At 34.4% G+C, this 20,250-nt stretch overlaps 1 protein-coding gene across 1 annotated transcript in view; it reads left to right on the top strand.

Annotated features, from left to right (window-relative positions):
- LOC150085406 (cell growth-regulating nucleolar protein) overlaps positions 1 to 20,250 on the top strand; it is a 90,361-nt gene that overhangs the window by 61,019 nt on the left and 9,092 nt on the right. Inside the window, exons 5-7 of the mRNA XM_090374554.1 lie at positions 5,364 to 5,471; positions 16,759 to 16,845; positions 19,599 to 19,878. Coding sequence (XP_090230680.1) covers positions 5,364 to 5,471; positions 16,759 to 16,845; positions 19,599 to 19,878 — 475 coding nt within the window. The remainder of the gene's footprint in view (positions 1 to 5,363; positions 5,472 to 16,758; positions 16,846 to 19,598; positions 19,879 to 20,250) is intronic.

Below are 20,250 nucleotides of genomic sequence, written 5' to 3'. Positions count from 1 at the left end.
TGTTAAGCAATTAGAAATCCTCAGTTTGAAAATGTTTCCCATAGGCAGAGTAAAATATTTATAAATTCTGAAATAGTACTTAAAAATCATCTTTAACTTATGTATGTGTCTCTTTTCATATTTATTTGTGTAGTTAATATTTCATACCCTTAGTTCATTTTCCCTTCTAAGAAGTTTTCTCTTGTAAGAAGTTCTAAACCTCCACTCCCTTGGAAAACTTCTTAATAGGGTTCTACTGTATTTTAAAATATTAATGTTACAAAATTTTCATTTTTATGAATTTTTAAAATTTCAGAAAAAATTTGAAAGTACTGGCCCTTTACAATCCCGCACTTGTTTACAAATCCACTCGTGAAAACACTAATGTTGCATTATATTCCAGAATACAACATGCTTGCATATTTTGCCATCAAGGAGAGAGATTACTTCTCTACAGGGAATCTGTACAGGGGAGCAGGATATTTTTAGTTAATTTGGTTCTTTGCTTTTTGTTAGTTCCAAGTAACACAGACAATTACTGTGACTTTGTGTTCATAAAATTGTTTACGGGATCTTTATTTTATAGTTTTGTCTTTTTTGTGATTAACTTATTGTACTAAACTGTGTTTGTATACTTATTACTTAAGACATTAAGTTATAAGCATAAAACAGTTTTTTCATTTTTGTAACCCCCCTCAACCTTGGCCTTGTGGTGCAAATATTTTTTTAATGTTTATTGCATATATTTTATGTAACCGATATATCCAAAAAAATTAAAAACATTAAGATGAGCAGAATATTTTGGCTATAAGAATTGATTGTCTTCTGTGATAGTATATAATGTTTTGCTAGTTGTCACTCTTTTGGAGAGGTTGTGGTTGTAGTTAATCAATCTCAGGTGGAGGGAATTTTCCCATGAATTTTCCAGGTTTTTCAACCTACACAACATGCACATTGGCTTATGACCATGAACACTTCCACAGATATAACAGACTAGAACAATATGGCTTAATATGCTGATGTTTCATAAACCAATAATAATAGCAATAGATTAGATTATTTTTAAATAATGGTATGGGATGCACATCACAATGGAAATTATCAGTCAGATCTGTGATATAATGGAAGACAAAAGATTGAATTTTAAAAAAAAATTAGAGTATAATAAGCTTTAGATGTATCTTGTGCATCATATGAGGCTGACCAATGATATGTAATGATTTCTATACTTCTTGTATGGAAGTGTTACTCGTTTATAAATTGTTCAGATTGTTAGATAAAACTTGAATATTTCTTAAGATGCAACAGTTCCTTTTTTTAGGCATATTAGCATATAGCATAAAGCAGTGCTTCTCAAATTATCTGTAGTGAAGGACCAGTTCCTTTTATTTCCAATCCGTCATGGACTGATACTTTTGTAAAATACAATCATTGTGGACCAGTAACCGAAAATCGTCGCTGACCAGTAATGTCCACAACGAATTTCCAATTCGTCACGGGCTGGTAATAAACAGTTCGCAGACCACGCTTTGAGTAGCACTGGCATAAAGCATGTAGCTTCACAATGTCTGGCTGTTCATCTGGCCATCTGTGTAATACTTGACACCTAGTGCATGGATTTTTGGGAAATTTTATATTTGACTCTTTTAGAAAGATTTGTTGAGACCATCCAAAATTTCATTAAAATCGGACCAGTAGAAATCTGACAATTATTATTATTATTTATATACGTATCAAATAGGCTATGCATATACAGTAATGTATATTGTAACTGAAGCATTGGATATTGTTGTCCCTGCATCAATTGGAGGAATGAGTGGGCAATATGGTAGATACTAGGGCTTGCATAAACCGAGAAATTTCAAAACCGAGTTTAACCGAAGTTTACTCTTAAAACCGGTTTTAAAACCGATTTTCTCAGACTTAGGGAAAATAATTAAAAGCTTATAACACAGGTATTTATTTTATCTTGGGTAGATTGTACAAATCGTAATCAAATCTTTTAAACAAAATCTATCACCTCTTATAGTAAAAAAAAAAATAAAAAATTAGAATGCTCCAAAAAAGTAACGGGCGTGAGATTATACAAAATTACAAATTGTATTCAAATCCTTTGAATAAAAACTATCTTCTCGTATAGTAAACAAAAAAATAATAAGCCCTATAATAATAATAATAATAAATAAATAAATGTGAAAAAAACAGCTTGGGGAAATTACTTGACTATTTATTGCTCAGCTTTTTTTTTTTCTGAAAATGATCCTTTAAAAAACACAGTATATTAAGCATTTTTCCTGATAGACTTGACCTTATTTTTGTGTTAAAGAGACCAGTGATCGAAAACACTCTCTCAGATCGGACACTTGTTGGTTTAATGGTCAGCAGTGCTCTATAAACTTTCTCCAGCTTTTCGCTTCTACTGCTAGTTGCCTCCAAAAGTTTAAATTCTTTGCTGATTTCCAATTCACTCGGATATTTTGAAGGCTCTTCAGTTACTCTTTATTACACTATCATACTCTCGCATGAGTGTATCTCCAACATCGGAACTAGACGAGTCTTTGTTTTCTTCTAAAAGAACAGTTAGTTTATTTTCAGTTTCTTCATTCAACGCTAAGCTCCTTCGTAATGTTTTGCAAATAATCTCTGATAAATCTCTTCAGCATGCTTTTTCAAAACTTGCTTACTTGGAAAATCAAAAGTTCTTGAACCTGAATCTTCTTTCCTAAACTTTTTGGGGTTGTGTAGATAGCTCAAGAAAGCCACAGTTTGGCAATTTCGTCTTGCTTTGTAACGTTGCAAAAGGCTTTGGTGAAACTTTAAAGCAAATGGGTTTTCTGCTGTATCAAGCTTAGCAAGCAAAAATTCTATTGAAGGCTGCTTTAAAAAAGTCTGTATCTTCTGAGGTCATAGCCTTCAGAATCATTTCAACTGGTCGCAAAGTTTCACGTAGCAATTCAAGTGTTTTCCAGTCATCGTCAGACACAGCTTCAGTTAACAGTACTGCACATAGAGCATTTGGAATGCAATTTTTCAATTTCAAAAATCTCTCAATCATATAGAATGTGCTATCCCATCTAGTCTTGCAATCTAATATAAGTTTATATTCTTTCCCATTAAATTTTGCTTTAACAAAATTTTGTAATATGTCATTTTTGGTAGGCGATTTTCGAAAAAGCTTGCAAATTTTTCTGACTTTGTTAATAGTTTGTGCAATATTGGCCATTGGATTGAAGAAATAAATGAGCTCATCGGTAAAGTTGGTTTGGTAAAGTATGCCTTGCTGTCTTTCTTCAACTTCATCATCATCACTACTTTCTTCATTATTTTCATTTTCTTCATTGTCTTTGGGAGACTCAGAGATTGTGGCACCATAATTGATTGCTTTTTCATAAAGTACATCTATAACTGACATATGTATACAATGGGCTATACACTGTTGATGATTAGGCGTAATTTGCTTGCCAAACTTAATCATCATCGCTGCTCCATCGGTGGTGCAGGCAACAATATCCTCATCCAAGTTCAAACCAAATTCCTTCAAGTGTGTCCATTCACAATTTGCTCAGTTCTTCTGCTATCAAGTGAACCATTAATCTCAATAAGACCTAACGACCAATGATTGTCTTTTGAATGCACATTTATATTCATATACCTTTTATTTTGTATAGACGTATATTTGTCTAGAGTCAATGAATACCGTGCACCCAAAACCAATGAATTTTTGAAATGCTGAATGAGTTCTTCTTTCTTAGTTTTATAATAATTCAGAACCATATTTTTAATTCCATTCACTGAGGCTGGTGGTAATTTATCGTATTTATTTATCTGAAGGTGAAGGCTTGATTGTATAAACTCACTCTTGGCAATTAAATTAAAAGAAAATCCATCTAAAGCAGCTAATTTTGAAATCTCTTCTTCCATAGATTTTTTAACGATAAAGTTTTCTAATATTTACCATTTTTACGGAAGGTTCACTGTTATCTTGTTTAATGTCAATCTGATGCATTTTCTTTAAATGCAACATCAAAGATGATGCAGATTCTCCAGACGACTTCATTATCTTCTGACATTTCAAACATTGTGCTTCATCTTTGCTTTTTCGAGCAAAATAATTCCATACATTTGATTTAATTTTAGACATATTAAGAGTAATAAATATTAATTAGTAGGAATTTATATCACTGACAATTTTAAATAAAAATATTGAAGATAACAAAGGAACAATACTATGTGTCACTCCCGCAAGCACTGAATGAAGAGTCTAAACGAAGCAAGTTTAAAAATTTTCACAAAAGAAATTTTTTGTTTATTTACTTTTTTTTCCCCCGAATTAAATCTGTTGTATTTTCAAAATTACATAAAAGCTAAATTTGGTGAAGCTGCTTTTTGGAGAACATTTGATCCCAAATTTAATAGGAATAAAGAAGCAAAAAACTTTCTATGATTGAAATTTGATGCAATATTCAGCGAATCTGTTCTAGTGGGTAACCATCAATAAGGCGCGTTCCATAACTTGCCTGGCGAACAAGATAGATGGAACGGAGAAGTGTTGAGCCTTTTCTTTAACGCTATCTCTCCGATTCACTCAGTCGTAAATGAGTACACCTGCATCGTGCCATGATACAGGTGGGAAGATAAAAGGTACCGCTGCTAGATTTGGGCCACTTGCCCATGAGATTCGTACCTAAACATAAAATAAAATAAAAAACATGTTTAAAACATAAAGCAGTTGAACGATCCAGAAAAACTAACAAACAAAAACAAAAGAAAAAGGCCGCCGTAGCCTAGTGGTCAGGCGCTCGGGTGCATAAGCACACGTGCCTTGAGTGACCGGGGTTCAAGCCCGTGACTACTGAATACGGTGCTGTTTCTTGTATTCTGTCTATCTTGTGAGCTCCTCTGACCGTTTGATCGTCCCAGAGTATAAACAGAAAATTTATTTTTTTTATTTAAAATGTGCGTAAAAAAAAACTATATTCGAGGGCTAACTAAGAAAATATTCGAATCCGGTTTCAGAAGCTCGGTTTCGGTTTTAACAACTCAATATGAAAACCGATTTAACCGGTTTTATAAAACCGGTTTGCAAGCCCTAGTAGATACACAGAAACAATTTTTTGGTTTGTGTAAAAGGTGTTGATTTTTTTTTTTTTTGCTATTCATGAATTATTACTATTTGCCTATGTGCCTGAAATGTAACACACTGCATACATTAATTTATTTGAATAAGCTCTCTCTCTCTCTCTCTCTCTCTCTCTCTCTCTCTCTCTCTCTCTCTCTCTCTCTCTCTCTCTCTCTCTCTCTGTGGAAGAGAAGAGAGGTCATGATATTTTCAAGAATGCTAAAGTGTAGACTGTAGATCGTATAATATTTTATTTTCTCTTTAGCATATCAAAAATGTTATAAAAACTGCCAAGGTGTCACCAGCAACATCTCAACTCCTTGAACATTTACTCTCATTTTCTAATATACCCAGGAAGAAGGCAAAATTTCAGGTGAGGTTATGTTTATATTTATATTTAAAAAAGGAAAGTGGTTTATTTTGAAGTTGCTGTTACTTTTTTTAGCTAAGAGTTTAAATGAAGTGTTTTTTAATACTTTATAAACTTTTTATGTGAAAAAGCCTTAAGTTTGTTTCAATTCAATGTTATTTGTATTTATGATTGTGTGATCTTGGAATTTGCAAATAACGTGGTAGCTTTAGTCATAGCTAAAAATTGTTTCAGGCATTAACTTTTACTTTTTAATAATTGGTAAAGCATTATTGAGCAATCTGTATTAAGTATAGTAATTTATGGCATTTATCAGAAAAGTAAACATAATTGTTGTGATTTTCCTCAATTGTGAAGGTGACTGTGTATTAACGTAAGTTTATTTAATTTATACTAAACCCTACATGGCATTTGTTGTTGATTTTGCACCAAAGCATCTAAAGCTATAAGATTTCAGTGTTGTGACTATAAATTGTGTGTGTATTGGTGGTTGGTTTCATATTCTGCAGGATGAAAACCCAAATTTCTGGGAGGAAAGCTATGTAGTCCTCACATCAGACTGACTAACTCAGCCATGGTATAAAAAAAAAAAAAAAAAAAAAAAGCCAAAACCCATAAAAGAAGTTCCCCTATGTAGATGGAACTGAAACTCTGGCCCTTTTTATATGGTGTGGAAGGGCAGTGATTTGTAATCACTGCAAGGGCTATGCGGTACATGTGTGGATATATGACTAACATGAATAAAACAATTTCTGAAGCATAGTCTGATATTAGTTCTTAATTTTTGTAATTTAGTAACTACTGTGTATATTGAAGATATTTTTTTAGGTATATTTGCATATGTATAAGCTATGCACCTATTGTCTTTACCATGTCAACCCATCTGCATGTAACAACCAAACTTCTAGTTGATGGATTTTCTTGAAATTTTATAATTAGTTCTTTTAGAAAGAATGTCAAACAATCCCAAATTTCATTAAATTGAGACAAATATAAATCTGGTAATTATTATTTTTTTCTCAATATAATTTGTATGGAAAAAAAGAAATTCATAAATTAAATGTAGTTTTAATGTAATGTTGTTAGTTTTAGTACGGTCCACACACTTTCTGTATATTATTATATAACACTCACATGGTGTTGCTTGTGGAGAGATACATATATATATATATATAGAGAGAAAAAAAGACTTAAAAAAGTATACAGGAGAAGAGTAATAAATATTATAGTTTTAATAAAATAAGTGGCTAAGTTGAAAACCCAAATTTCTGGGAGGAAAGCTATGTAGCCGACCTAGCTAGCCAGGTGGGTAAAGTGCCTGCCTGGCAACCCAAAGGTCGCGGGTTTGAATCCCGCCTCGGGCCTGGATCAAAGTACTGCAAAAACCTTGGGAGGTGCATTATGGCCACAGAAGCCGATGCGCCAACAACTACCAAAAAAAAAAGAAAGCTATGTAGTCCTCACATCAGACTGACTAACTCAGCCATGGTATAAAAAAAAAAAGCTAAAACCCATAAAAGAAGTTCCCCTATGTAGATGGAACTGAAACTCTGGCCCTTTTTTATGGTGTGGAAGGGCAGTGATTGTAAAACTATAGTTTTATTAAGCATTCTATAAAGCTATAATCTCAGTAATTAAATGATAAGGAGATAACTATAATTACTTTTCACTTCTGTTAATCATAGAAAAGAAAAAAAATTAAATTAATTTAAGAAAAATAAAATCAAATGCACCTGAAATGAACACACTTCATACATTAACTTGTTTAATGGGCGCCTCCGTACCCAGGTGGGCAGGAGCGGCAGTGCATAGCACACACTTCTTGATTAGACCTGGGTTCGAGCCCGTGACCACCAAATACGGAGGATGCGGAAAGGTCAGGGAATGACCACCGCATATCTCCGGAGCAATATGGTCTTAGTTGCTAATGCTCCTAAAAACTAAAAAACAAACAACAAACAAACAACTTGTTTAATGTATGCAGATTGGTTGGTCAAGAAACTTCCAACTCCAGGTTTTCAGAGGAATCCTGGGTTTGGTGTGCTCTGTTGAGGTGTACATATGTCCAATTTTGAAAAACAGCTAACACTATGTCCATAAATATTTGATTGTCATCACATTCATCCCATACAGACACGAGTTCATGAATTTTCATTCAGATAGGATTTTTAAAAATAGAAAACAAATAACTGTGTACTGGATGTATTCCTTCCATGCAGTGACCATTTGGAATGATTATTGCGCAAGAGATACGCATATTTAGATTTGTTACAGTGGTACCTAAGGATTTCATTAACCTACCTTGTGTTTCTTTGTCAAGCATCTCTGCAAAGTCAGTCTTGTATGCTGGGTTGTTTTGTGTGCTTAGTGATGTGTTGTAAGAGTGGCCTCTTAGCAACTGGCCAGAAAAAGTCTTCTGAAAAGTGGCTGGCTCCCATCCTTGTTGTGAGGAGATGAGTACATTAAAACATGGTTTTTGGGTCTATTATGGACAACATTTAGCTGATAAGGGTTAAGTATTAGAACTTTTTTGTATGATATTTAGAAGAGCTTTTAGCCAAATTTTAGGGAGGGCTCCTTCAAAGATACGTTTAGAGTGCATGGTTGGCTGGCAGTTGTGCCAAAAAGTCACACAAGCAGGGAAAGTATTGCATTGCGTGCAATACATTTGTCTAAATGTCTAAATAATTTAAGTGGGTGTGGGGAACTTGGTTCAACAGCATTTAGTTGATATGGGCTAAATACCAGAACCCTTTTGTATGTCTACAATTTATTGCATTGCACTTTTTTGAAGTTGTTGACAGTATAGGTTCGGAACACATTTTGGCCTCTTTAGTTTCAATTAATTTTTGGGTGTGGTCTGATAAACAAAATAGAGTGATACTGTTGCACATGGAAGAATACTATAAAAATTGGAGCAATATGGCATTAAGGGCAAGTTGCTACAATGGATAAAAAAAGGGATGGTTGAGTGAGAGAAGACAGAGAGTGGTAATCAATGGACACTGCTCTTCATGGACTAATGCTATTAGTGGAGTCCTCCGCAGTTCGGTGTTGAGCCCATTTGTTTTGTATATTTAGCAATGATATTGATGAACGTATATCGGGCTTAGTGTCCTAGTTTTCAGATGATACAAAAGTTAGCAAGGTTGTTAATGACAGTATGCTACTGCAACAGGATTTAGAAGTGTTGGGCAAATGGGCTGGGAAGTGGCAACTGAGGTTTAACATTGACAAATGCAAAGTACTGCATATGGGTAGCAGTAACCCCAGAGAAACGTACCAACAGTGTGCTACTGCACTCAGGGTTGTAGAGAATGAAAAAGACCTAGAGGTATTTGTGCAGTCAGATATGAAGTTTTCTGAGCAGTGCAGATAAGCTGCCACAGCAGGTTAATGGGGTCTTATCAATGATATACAAGAATCTTGCTAGCAGAGAGACAAGGAGTTGATTATCCCTTTGTATAAGGCAATGGTCAGGCTACGCCTTGAGTACTGCATACAGGTTTGAAGGCCACATTTTAGGAAGGATGCAGAGTTGCTAGAACGAGTACAGAGAAGGGCAACAAGCTTGGTGAGGATAACAAAGGGATGCTCCTACCAGGCTTAATTTCTACAAATGCAGCATCTGGAGACTAGGCACATGCGAGGTGATCTGATTGAGGTGCATAAGGCCTTGAATTGTTCGAGTAAGCTCAGTGCTGATGGGATTCTTCCTCTTGCTCAGATTACAAACCTGAGAGGGCATAAATTCAAATTGAGGAAAGTCAGATATAGAATAGATGTGCGGAAATTTGCCTTTAGTCATCGGGTAGTTGATTGCTAGAACAAACTTCCATCTGTCGTTGTGGAAGTTGATAGCTTAAATAAAGTCAGGGAAGAACTGGACAAACATTTTGGAGCAAATGAATGGGTGAAATGGGAAGTGTTTTTTTTTTTTTTTTTTTTTTTTGCTTATATACACCGATGAACCAAAACATTATGACCACCTGCCTAACATGATGTTGGTCCTCCATATGCAGGCAAAACAGCTCGTATCCGGCAAGGCATGGACGCTACAAGATTTCTAAATGTGTCTTGTGGTATCCAGTACTAACACATAACCAGCAGATCCTTTAACTTCTGTGAGGTCCGTGGTTGAGATGCCGGAGATTGGAGTTGTTGTTCCAACACAAACCACAGATGCTCGATTCGATGGGATTGATGTCTATGAAATTTGGAGGCCAGGGCAATACCTGGAAGTCTACCCCATGTTCCGCGAAACAGTCTCGAACAATCTGGGCAGTGTGACATGCGCATTATCCTGCTGAAAGACAGCACCGCCAGAGGGGAAGACCATTGCCATGAAAGGGTATACCTTTCATGCCAATGATGTTTAGGTAGGTGGTAGACATCAGAGTGCCCGGCACATGGATGACTGGACCCAGGGTATCCCAGCAGAACATTGCCTAAAGCACGACACTTCCGCCACCTGCTTGTTTTCATCCCCTGGTACATCCAGGCGCCATCACTTCCCCAGGTAAACAATGCACGCGTACCCGGCTGTCCATATGGTGCAATAGGAAATGTGATTCATCGGACCAGACAACCTTCCAATCACTCAAGGTCCAGTTTTGATGCTCTCGTACCCATTGTAGGTGCTGTCGCCGGTGAGCCGTGGTTAGCATGGGCACGTGGAGTGGCCTGCAGCTACGCAGCCCTGTTTTCAGAAGGGTTCGATATACTGTGTTTTGTAACACATTATTCCTATCACCAGCATTCCAATTACCAGCTAGTTATGCCACATACCATCTGGGAGAGCCTTCACTCACCTCGAGCATCGATGAGCCATGGTCGCTCAATACCTCACCGGCAGTTTGTGGGTTTCCTCTCCTCGGACCACTTTCAGTAGGTACAGTCCGTCCTCATATAGCATGATAGTTGTGTTCCTAGAAACCCTCGTGCAATATAAACAACAGGCCCTATGGGAAAAATAGGGTTAGGTGCCGGTCACCCAAGATTGAACACACATTTGTAACCAAAACATTACCAAAAACAATAAATAATCGTAATAAAATAAAAAATCGTAATAAAATAAATTAATCGTAATAAAATAAAATAAAATAATAAAACACGTAAGTATTTTATTACGATTATTTTTACGTAATTAATTAGTTATTATACATAGTTATTTTTATTACGTAATAAAATATTGCTAATGCTTTTGCTTCTATCGTAAGAAAACTTGTTTTTTGTTTGATTTTCTATCCAAACAGATGACAGCCGTTCCATCTCTTCCAATTCTTTGTGTCTTAATCTAATGGATTTAAATTACACTTTGAGTTGTTCCTGTTATGAAAGTAGTTTTTATATTCTCTGCATTCTTTGTAATTCTCGGTGTTGCTTCATTTAGGTCTGTAGCACGTGCAGTATCACATGGTCTTTCATTTCGCTCAAAGTGTTTCACAATTTCATATTTTTTCTCTATCAACAGAGGCGGACTGGCCATAAGTCTTACCGGGGAAACCCCGGTGGACCGGAGGCCGGTGTGATTTTGGCCATAAACGCTAGTATGAGGCCACTACAAAATTTTCCCGGGTAAGAATTTTTGATCCAGTCCGCCTCTGTTTGTCGATATTGCTTTTCTTTTTCTCTCTGAATCTGCAGTGTCTTCACCAGGACACTTCCTTTTCACACCTTTAATAAAGCACAATTACAAAACTAGGAGGCACACTTAATACACATAAACAAAGCTGCGCGCCTGTAGCAACTGTATAAACAACACCGTAAAGGTAGAGATACACTATTAACACTTCACATTTTACTAAAGCACATTTCTAGGGGTTACTACCATAAAACAATAAAAACAATTTCCAGTTGTGTTTCTGCTAGTGGAATCGGTTATAAACTGGTAGTAAACTCAATCTAATTGCATTTGCGATTATACAGATAGCTGGAATTGTGTGGGTTTTTACGTTATTATGTTGAAATGTGTTTCCTTTTCACTGATATAAAACACATAAATACATTTTCAGAAACTTCTCTTCATTCCTATCGTGTTGTGTTCGGTTGGGGTGATTCTGCGTTCGACTGCCATTTCTTGTAAACACAAAGGTGAATCGTGCATAAGCGAATTTCGTTCGTGTTATATAAGATATCGTTCCCCTATTTATAAATTGTGTATGATCAAATTCATGTAGTGTAAACACGTGTTATACGAGGACTGACTGTACTAACCACGGCTAACTGTGAGCATCCCACCAGCCATGCCATTTCGGATATGCTCTGACTCAGTCATCTGGCCATTACAATTTGGCCTTTGTCAAACTCGCTTAAGTCTGCTGTCTTTCCCGTATGAAGAACAAGAGTAACATTGATAGATTAACGGAGCTCAATATCAGGTGTTTTTTATACCGTGTGCCGACCCGCGCACACACCGTAGTTCACCTCAGTAGCTTCGATTTGCATAACAACTCGCTAGTTGTAATGTTTTGGCTCATCGGTGTATATGCTTGCTTTCCTACATCATATGCCTCTACTAATGCTAATGGTTATACTGATTTTCAGTTGTCAGCATATTGATTCTCAGTTGTTTTATGAGCTGTTGCCATTAGCAACTGATAACACTCCTGGGAACCAGTTATTTCAATAGCATGTGCACTGTGGGTTTGATTGCATTATAAACATTCTCCTGATAGAGGAATACAACAAGGGCTCACTTATAGACGGAATTGTATTGTATTGCATTGCATTAAAAATAGAGATAGATTTGATATTTAGTATTATAGCCATGGATTTTAGGAAGTGTCGCTATTTAAAGAATATTATGTTATGCAATTTGGAAATAATGCTCAGAGAGAGGGAGTGTTATCCCCTATTATCTATCACTATTTTCCCAACTACCTACCAACTCATATGCTTAGGGTATGCAGGCATCTGAGATCAATGCTAAGTAAAATTAAGGCTCCATTTTTGGAAATCAATTCATCAAATTTTGCCCTAGACACTAATTTGGCACTAAAATATAGAGAGGCATTATATATAAGAACAAAATAGCTTACAAATTGATAAAAACGAGATTTAGACAGAAATTTAAAAATAACTATAAATAAGTTTTGAAATTCTTAATGGTGGCTAATTTATGTGTGAATTTGAATTCTTGTAGCCATCATCCTAAAGTCCAGCTAAGTGTACACTGCAGGCTGCTTAGGGAAAGAATGAATGGGAGCTGACTTGAAGTTAAATAGTTGAGATTGATCCTGGATTTCCTGGCATTGCCTTAAATTTAGTGGTTCAGGAAATGTAGGAGGTCTGTGATGATGACTAACCAAAATGCAGCAAACAGAACATGATCTCAGGGAGTTAACTTCAGGTTTATTCCTTCTTTTAGGCAGCCACCAAAGAAGGCTTTGAAGAGGGAGTCATAATATATGTATGGAGAGTTAGATTTTTAAAAAAATTATAACTAAAAATTTTTACTTAAATCTTGTTCTATAAATTCCTTATTTATAAACCACAACAGTAATTTAATAAATTGGTTTGTTCACATTCCTGAAACATTTCTTTCAACCTGCATTTATGTAGGGTTATCAAGACAAGATGCAACAGTTTTGTTGTGCCTATTTTTTGATATATGGTGTCACTGGTATTGATGATTTGGTGTCATGTTTATTATTCATGCAAAAATATATTTAGTATATGATCCCTGTGCAGCTAAGACTATTCACAGATATTGATTGAACTTTGCCATAATTGCACAAACGGTTCTTCAGGGATGCCTTCTAGAGAAGCTGTGATTTCATTTTATTTCAACAGTATGTGGATATTACTCCTATTGGCCTTCAGGAATCCCCACAAGAAACAATTGTAGGGATTTAGATCTGGTGAGTATGGTGGTCAAGACTATCCAGTCCCAAGTTCATCAAGTGGAGGCAATTCTCTCATTAAAATGTTCCTTCAGGAAACGAAGAATGTCATTCATTGTATGTGGTCTTGCTCATATCTTGAAGAGTTGTAACAAAGTAGTCTAGGAGTTTCAGGTAACATTCCACATTGTTTTGGCCATGAAGACGAGTCCAGTGATTCCAATTAATATTTTCTCTGTAGCTTCTATTTCCTAGGGGCCTTTATTTTATTTATGACTTCTGTGGGTGATTCTCTTGGGTTGCTGGAACAAATGGTTTTAGTAAATGTATTTCATTTGTGAAGAATCATCACTCCAAGTGACACTGGCATACATTGCTTGCAGCATTCCAACATCAAGAGATGAATGAAATCCAGAATCTACATCACTTGAATAGAATTCTATTTCAGTATCAGATTACATATTATGAAGATCGTTAAATTTCATCTGCTTCAACATACTGTCCATCCCTGTTCCTTTTCAGTCTAGATGTCCCAGACTGTGGATCAATTATAACAACTCTTTAGGGTAAACTTTTATCGGAGAATTTTGTGTAAAAAGTTAATTTTGCACAATTTTATCAGTAGACACACACTAAGGATGGAATTTTGTTTTCACAAACTAAGGATTTAAAATTCAGCAAGCATAATCTTCGAAAAATTTTACCTTTTCTTGTAGAAATTACCAAAATAGATAAAATAACTTCAACATAAGCAAAGAATACATGAAACTTTTAACCAGGTATACAGCTTTTATGATGCTCTCTAGACAGTGCGATTGATGCTAAGCAAACTCCAAGCGATAATGCAATAGCCCATGGTTCAATCAGTGTGCTGATATTGTTCAATATGCCTTTCCTTTTATAGCTCTCATTTATTGATCACAATTGAATGGATGCATATTTGCATTAAGGCACAAAAATTGCAGTTCATTTTGATGCAAGTATGCATTCTGGTAAAGAATGTGTTAATGAAAATTGCTCACTGCACAATGCATTTTTACCAGTTTTTATTAAGCAGTAAAAAATTTTATATGTTTAATTACTAAACTCAAATGTCAGCCATATCAAAAAATGTAGGCATTTGGAACTGTTGTGTTTTTTCTTGATGACCTGCTTTGTTTTAATATTAATGTCTTTAATCTGTATACAAGCAGTTCCCGCTTCGAGTTTTTGCTTTACGAGTTACCGGGTTTACAAGTTCTTTTTTCAAGTATCAAATATCAACAAAATCGAAAAAATGAACATTAATTGCAAGCTAAACATTCATAAATACTGAATTTCAAGCCATGCGTATAGCTATACAATACTACAGTACTACTTAATATTGTATATCTATGCATACTACTGTACGTTTATTTGTTTGTTCAGGCAGATGAGAGAGTTTCACTGACTTGCATAACATAAAGCAGTTACCACGCTGATGTTACAAAGAGCAGTTGTGTTGCTCTTCATTTTTGCTGTCTCAACTTATTTCATATTTATCCCCTTTATTAATACTGTACAGTATGCCAAAACGAAGTAAATACTATTGGAGAGTAATATTAATAAAAAGAAACAGCAAAGAGGAATAACATGGAAACAAAATATGAGATCATAAGCAAATGTGATAGATTTGATCATCAGTCGATGATGAAGAATAAACATTCTTTAACATTTGTATGACATAAATAATTTTTTTATTATTATAATTTGCTTGATTGGCTATGTTTTCATTTCTTTGGATAAATAAATCATTGTTTAACCATAAACTATTATTTTATTGACCTTTATTTAACATTACTATGGTCAAATTTTATTGTTGAGATTTTTAATGTTTTTATTGTTACGTCTATGGGAAATGAATTCCTGCTTTATGAGTGCATGCTAGGAACAAATTAACTTGTAAAGTCGAGAACTAACTGTATTATATCTATATTATTTTTAGAGTGTATTAAAACTATTTTTATTCTTTTCTTTCTTTCTGTATTTTATTTATTTGTTCATTTATTTTATTTTTTGTGTGGCTCTTTAAACATTAGAATATCGAATAAGAATACTAATTTTCAGTAATTTAATACTAAGATGCAGATGACTGAAAACTGAATTTGAAATATCTTGCTTTGCATCCATACTTTGCATTTGCTCTGCACATTTCTTAGAACTGTTATAATGAGATTACTTTGATATTTCAAACATTGATGCCAAACCCATTTTAAAAATCATAGATATCATAGATTAAATTTTCATCACTATCATAGATATAAAACTTATATTATGGCTTGAATGTTTTATGTATGGTAAGTTAACTTAGTTTAAAACATCTGTATTAGCAAACCTTGACTTATTTTTCTCTTACTTTTCAGAAGACCCAATTTGCATAGCATAGTAATTTATAAATTAAAATGAAAGTTTAATTTTATTGGAAAATTTCTACTTTGCAGTTCAATTAAATTTGTTGTTACTGGATTAGGATACTTTCTGACATTGCTCACTAGTGTAGTCTTTGATCAGGGAATCCCATTTTTGACATTGATGTAAAATAAATTTTATTTTTTAATTTTCAGGCACACATCAAGTGGTGTGCTTCAGCGTATAGTTTACTCAATCCTTTAAGGCTATAAATAGCTCAATCAGGTCACCCTGCAGATGCATGGTTTCTAATTACTGTAACTTACTGAACTCTCCTCTCTCTCACTCTCAGTAGTGATGTTTTTACTCCTCTCTGTAACCCTCTCTAATGGGTCCATATCTTTCCTAAAATGGAGTCTCCAGTCTATGCGGTATTTAAAATATTGCCTAACCATTTTTCTATTTCATTTTCTTTACTGGCAAAGTTCCTGTGCATCATTGGCAGAATCTACTTGAGCTATCCTAGTGGTCTGTATACGATGTGCAGCATATAATGTTCAGCCTGTCTATGCTGAAAAATGCAAGACCTTGCATTTTCCAGTGTTAAACCTTTGCTGCCTCAACCCATCGAAATAAGTTACTTAGGTGTTATTGAAGTAGGGTACCTTGATTACTGTCACCCACCTTTGTATCATCAGTAAACATAGATATTAAACTTGAAATAACTACAATACCATTTATAAATATTAGAATCAGTATGGGGTCAAGCATCAAATTGTTACAACATAGCAGTACTCAAAAATTAAGTGTAATAGTAATTAATCCAATAGAATGAGTACTATTATCACAATTAAATGTAAATTCTATCTTATGTTGAATATTTGGGCAGTTGCTTATAATGTGTCTTATTTTGTAAAATGTACATTTTAATATAATCTTCTGTGTTTTTATTTTATTATTTTTCCTAAAATAAATTTTGAATAATACAATATAATTATGTTACATAATATGATAGTATTAGGGGTAGTTTATTTAAATTGTTAAGATTTCCTTTCTTTTATCTTAATCTGTTTCTACAGAACTTTGTAAAGAACAGTTTCAAGAGATGTGATCCCAAAGTAATAGATGAAGCATGGGAGGTATTTCTTAAGGCTCATGAAACTCAGGTAATTATGTCATTATTCAGTTTTTGTAGGACAGTGATATGCTTTATTAGAAATATATATATATATATATATATGAGTGGCTTTGGTTGTGTATATGGTAGTGCTGCGGTGAGCTAGGCTAAGTGGCCAGTCCCTCACACAAACAGCATAACCTGACACAACAACACACTCACATCTCTGATTGGCCTTTATCTGTACGGTATCTACACATACAGAACTTGGAGTTGCCATAGTTTGGTTGGGCTGCACACACCAACAAAAAATAAATAATAGTAACAAAATAAAATATTGATAATGGTAGTTCTCAATGGCAATTTAGTTGGCATGATGCACCTCCATCTACCATTCATTTGGAGAGGTCAGGATTCAGTTTCCATAGATGACATTTGGAGGAATTTCTAAAGTTCTCTTCAGTCAAGGCTTTGCTGATCTCAGGTGAAAAGAATAGGTTCATCTGCAACTTATTCTGGGTTTTTCAGCCCTGCACAATATGCAAATTGGCCTGTGAAACATGCTTCTAAGGTGCACATACAGTTATGAGCATATGCTTGGGAGCTGTTAATACCAATACATTGGCACTGTTTAATGACTGCTTTAAGTCAAATTGTTTAAACTGTTACAATTTGTAGTGATTTCCATTTTTATGTGGTATTACACAGTAATTTTGTTGAGGTTGTCCTTTACTTTCCTATACTTCATACATTAAACTGCATAATACAGTGAAACCTCAGAAATTTGTAACCTTTTGAATGTTTTTCTGAGAGTAGTCAACCATACCAGGGTAGAGAAAAAATAGGCTGGCTGCACTTAAAGAAAAAGAAAAAAAAAAGCACCACAGGTGCCAAATTTATGCATTATGTTCCATTAATAATTTCAACAATTTAACAAAGAAATTCATCAATTTCTTTCTGTTTTACATTTTTCTTGGACTGTATACCATTGTTATTATGTATTTTTAATATAAAATCGTTGATTTTGCAAGATATTCAGTATTAAGTACCATAATGCAATAATGCAATAGCATTTCAGCGTTCAGTTTTTAGGGAAATTTGATTGCTGAAATGCTATTGCATTATTTATACTTCATTTAGAAAAAAAAAAAAATTGGACAATTGCAACACCTGTACTGGAGGCAGCATTTGAACTCATGACATTTTGCTTAGTCAAGTACGTACCCACTCTACCTTTCCAGTAATACAGGTTAGCATTTTGGCTTAATGTTGGTTACTAGAGCTTATAGGGATTAGAGCTACTGTATTATTTAATAAAAATTAATTGCCCTTGAAAATACTTAGGCTATATATACGATCTTCAAAAATAGGAATTTTCAAACATGCTATCTCCTGGGATACTGTATATTAACTTAAAATGTATTTCTTGCTATTATTTTATTTATTAATTAATTTTTTGTGATAATACATAATGAATACCACAGTTAGTATACAGTAATACCCCGACTTACGCGAACTCGGAGTTACGCGGTTCTTGATTTTTTCGTTTGGCAACGCTGCCGCCCACTATCTTCAAGGTCGTTTTTCATATGTTATCGATATACGGTGAGACGGCGGAGAATGAGAGCAAAAGATGAACAAAATTCAACTTTGCTGCTTTTATGTTTTTTATATCAGTGAAGGGGAAACACATTTCACCATAATAACGCAAAAACCAACACAATTCCAGCTATCGGTATAATCGCAAATGCAATTAGATCGAGTTTACTACCAGTTTATAACAGATTTCACTAGCAGAAACGCAACTGGATTTTTATTGTTTTATGGTAGTAACCCCTAGAAATGTGAGGTGTTAATAGTGTATCTCTGCCTTTATGGTGTTGTTTATTCAGTTGCTACATGCTTTGTTTATGCGTATCAAGCGTGCCTCCTCGTTTTGTAATTGTGCTTTATTCCCTAAAAATGAGTAAAATACTTAATTAAAAGGTGTGAAAAGGAAGCGTCCTGGTGAAGACACTGCAGATTCAGAGAGAAAAAGAAAAGCAATTATCGATAAACAGAGGCGGACTGGATCAAAAATTCTTACCCGGAAAAATTTATAGTGGCCTCATACTATGGTTTATGGCCAAAATCACACTGGCCCACCGGGGTTTCCCCGGTAAGGCTTATGGCCAGTCCGCCTCTGTCGATAGAGAAAAAATATAAAATTGTGAAACGCTTTGAGCGAAATGAAAGACCATGTGATATTGCACGTGCTACAGGCCTAAACGAAGCAATGGCAAAAAGCACATGACAATTGCAAACTTGACAGGTTGAAAATTGAAAAGGGCTCAATTGTAAAGGGCTTAAAAATTTTAGAAAACATAGACTCCAACGAAGAATGCGTTATAGCTACAAAGCAAGGAATAAAAAAATTATTAGCTTGCTACGAAGAAATTCTGGGTGTAAAAAAGAACGCGCTGTGTCGTCAGACGAATTTGTTAGATTTTATGAAGCCATCGACATCGAAATAACTTTTTAACGTAAGTCATTTGTTTTTTAATACATATTTTGTATTAATATGTATAAAGAACTGCAATTTTATTAATATTTTTCTTCTAAACTAGTGTTTTTGTTAGTCCTTGGTCCCAATTAAGCAAAATTTATATGTATTTATATGCAAAGTTGTACCCCGACTTACGCGAATTCGACTTACGCGATTTTCGTCGGACCCACCTATCGCGTAACTTCGGGGTATTACTGTATATAAAAATATATAAGACTACCCTTCTCTATAATATACTAAACAAATTTATATTTCAGGAAAAGAGTGAAAAAAATAATGCACCATCAGAAGTAATGGGTAATGCTGAAAATGAGAATTGTAAGAATGTCAGTCTAGACTCAAGAAGTCATCCACACAATTTGAATAATCAAGCTAAGAAAAGAAAACATAAGAATTCTGAGAATTCTGCTCTTCCTGAAAATGAACTTTTTTCTAATTCAAACTACCAGAATAAAAGTAAAAAGCAAAAAACAGAATCACAGAATGGTAATTTGTCCGTGTCTGAAGATGAAGCCGATGATGAAGAGAATCAAAATGGTATGTTGTTTTCCATTTTTAGTTTGGGACAGCTAATTATAATAGTATACTAATTTAACATGAATATAAGATGAATTACTCTAAATATAATGATTGATTGATTAAGAATGTTTGCCTTAATTTGCTTAATAAAGGTCCATCTAACTAGCTTTTCCACAAGGCTTTCATCTTAATATTTGTAGCAATATCCTGAAATGTATCCCTTGCAAACAGAGGGTTTACCATATTCAGAAATAGTACACTAAACATAATTTTCTGTTGGTATTTTATTTATTATTATTACAAAAAATTCATTGGAAAGAAATTTAATCAGAACTGTCAAAATTTAGTAAATAATATAAAACCATACATTTCAGTTCCAATCTTAGAACC

This window comes from Mastigoproctus giganteus, chromosome 5 (genome assembly GCF_048544385.1).
Source record: "Mastigoproctus giganteus isolate SK-2022 chromosome 5, ASM4854438v1, whole genome shotgun sequence".
NCBI lineage: Eukaryota > Metazoa > Arthropoda > Arachnida > Uropygi > Thelyphonidae > Mastigoproctus > Mastigoproctus giganteus.
This window is presented reverse-complemented; position numbering and strand designations above follow the sequence as displayed.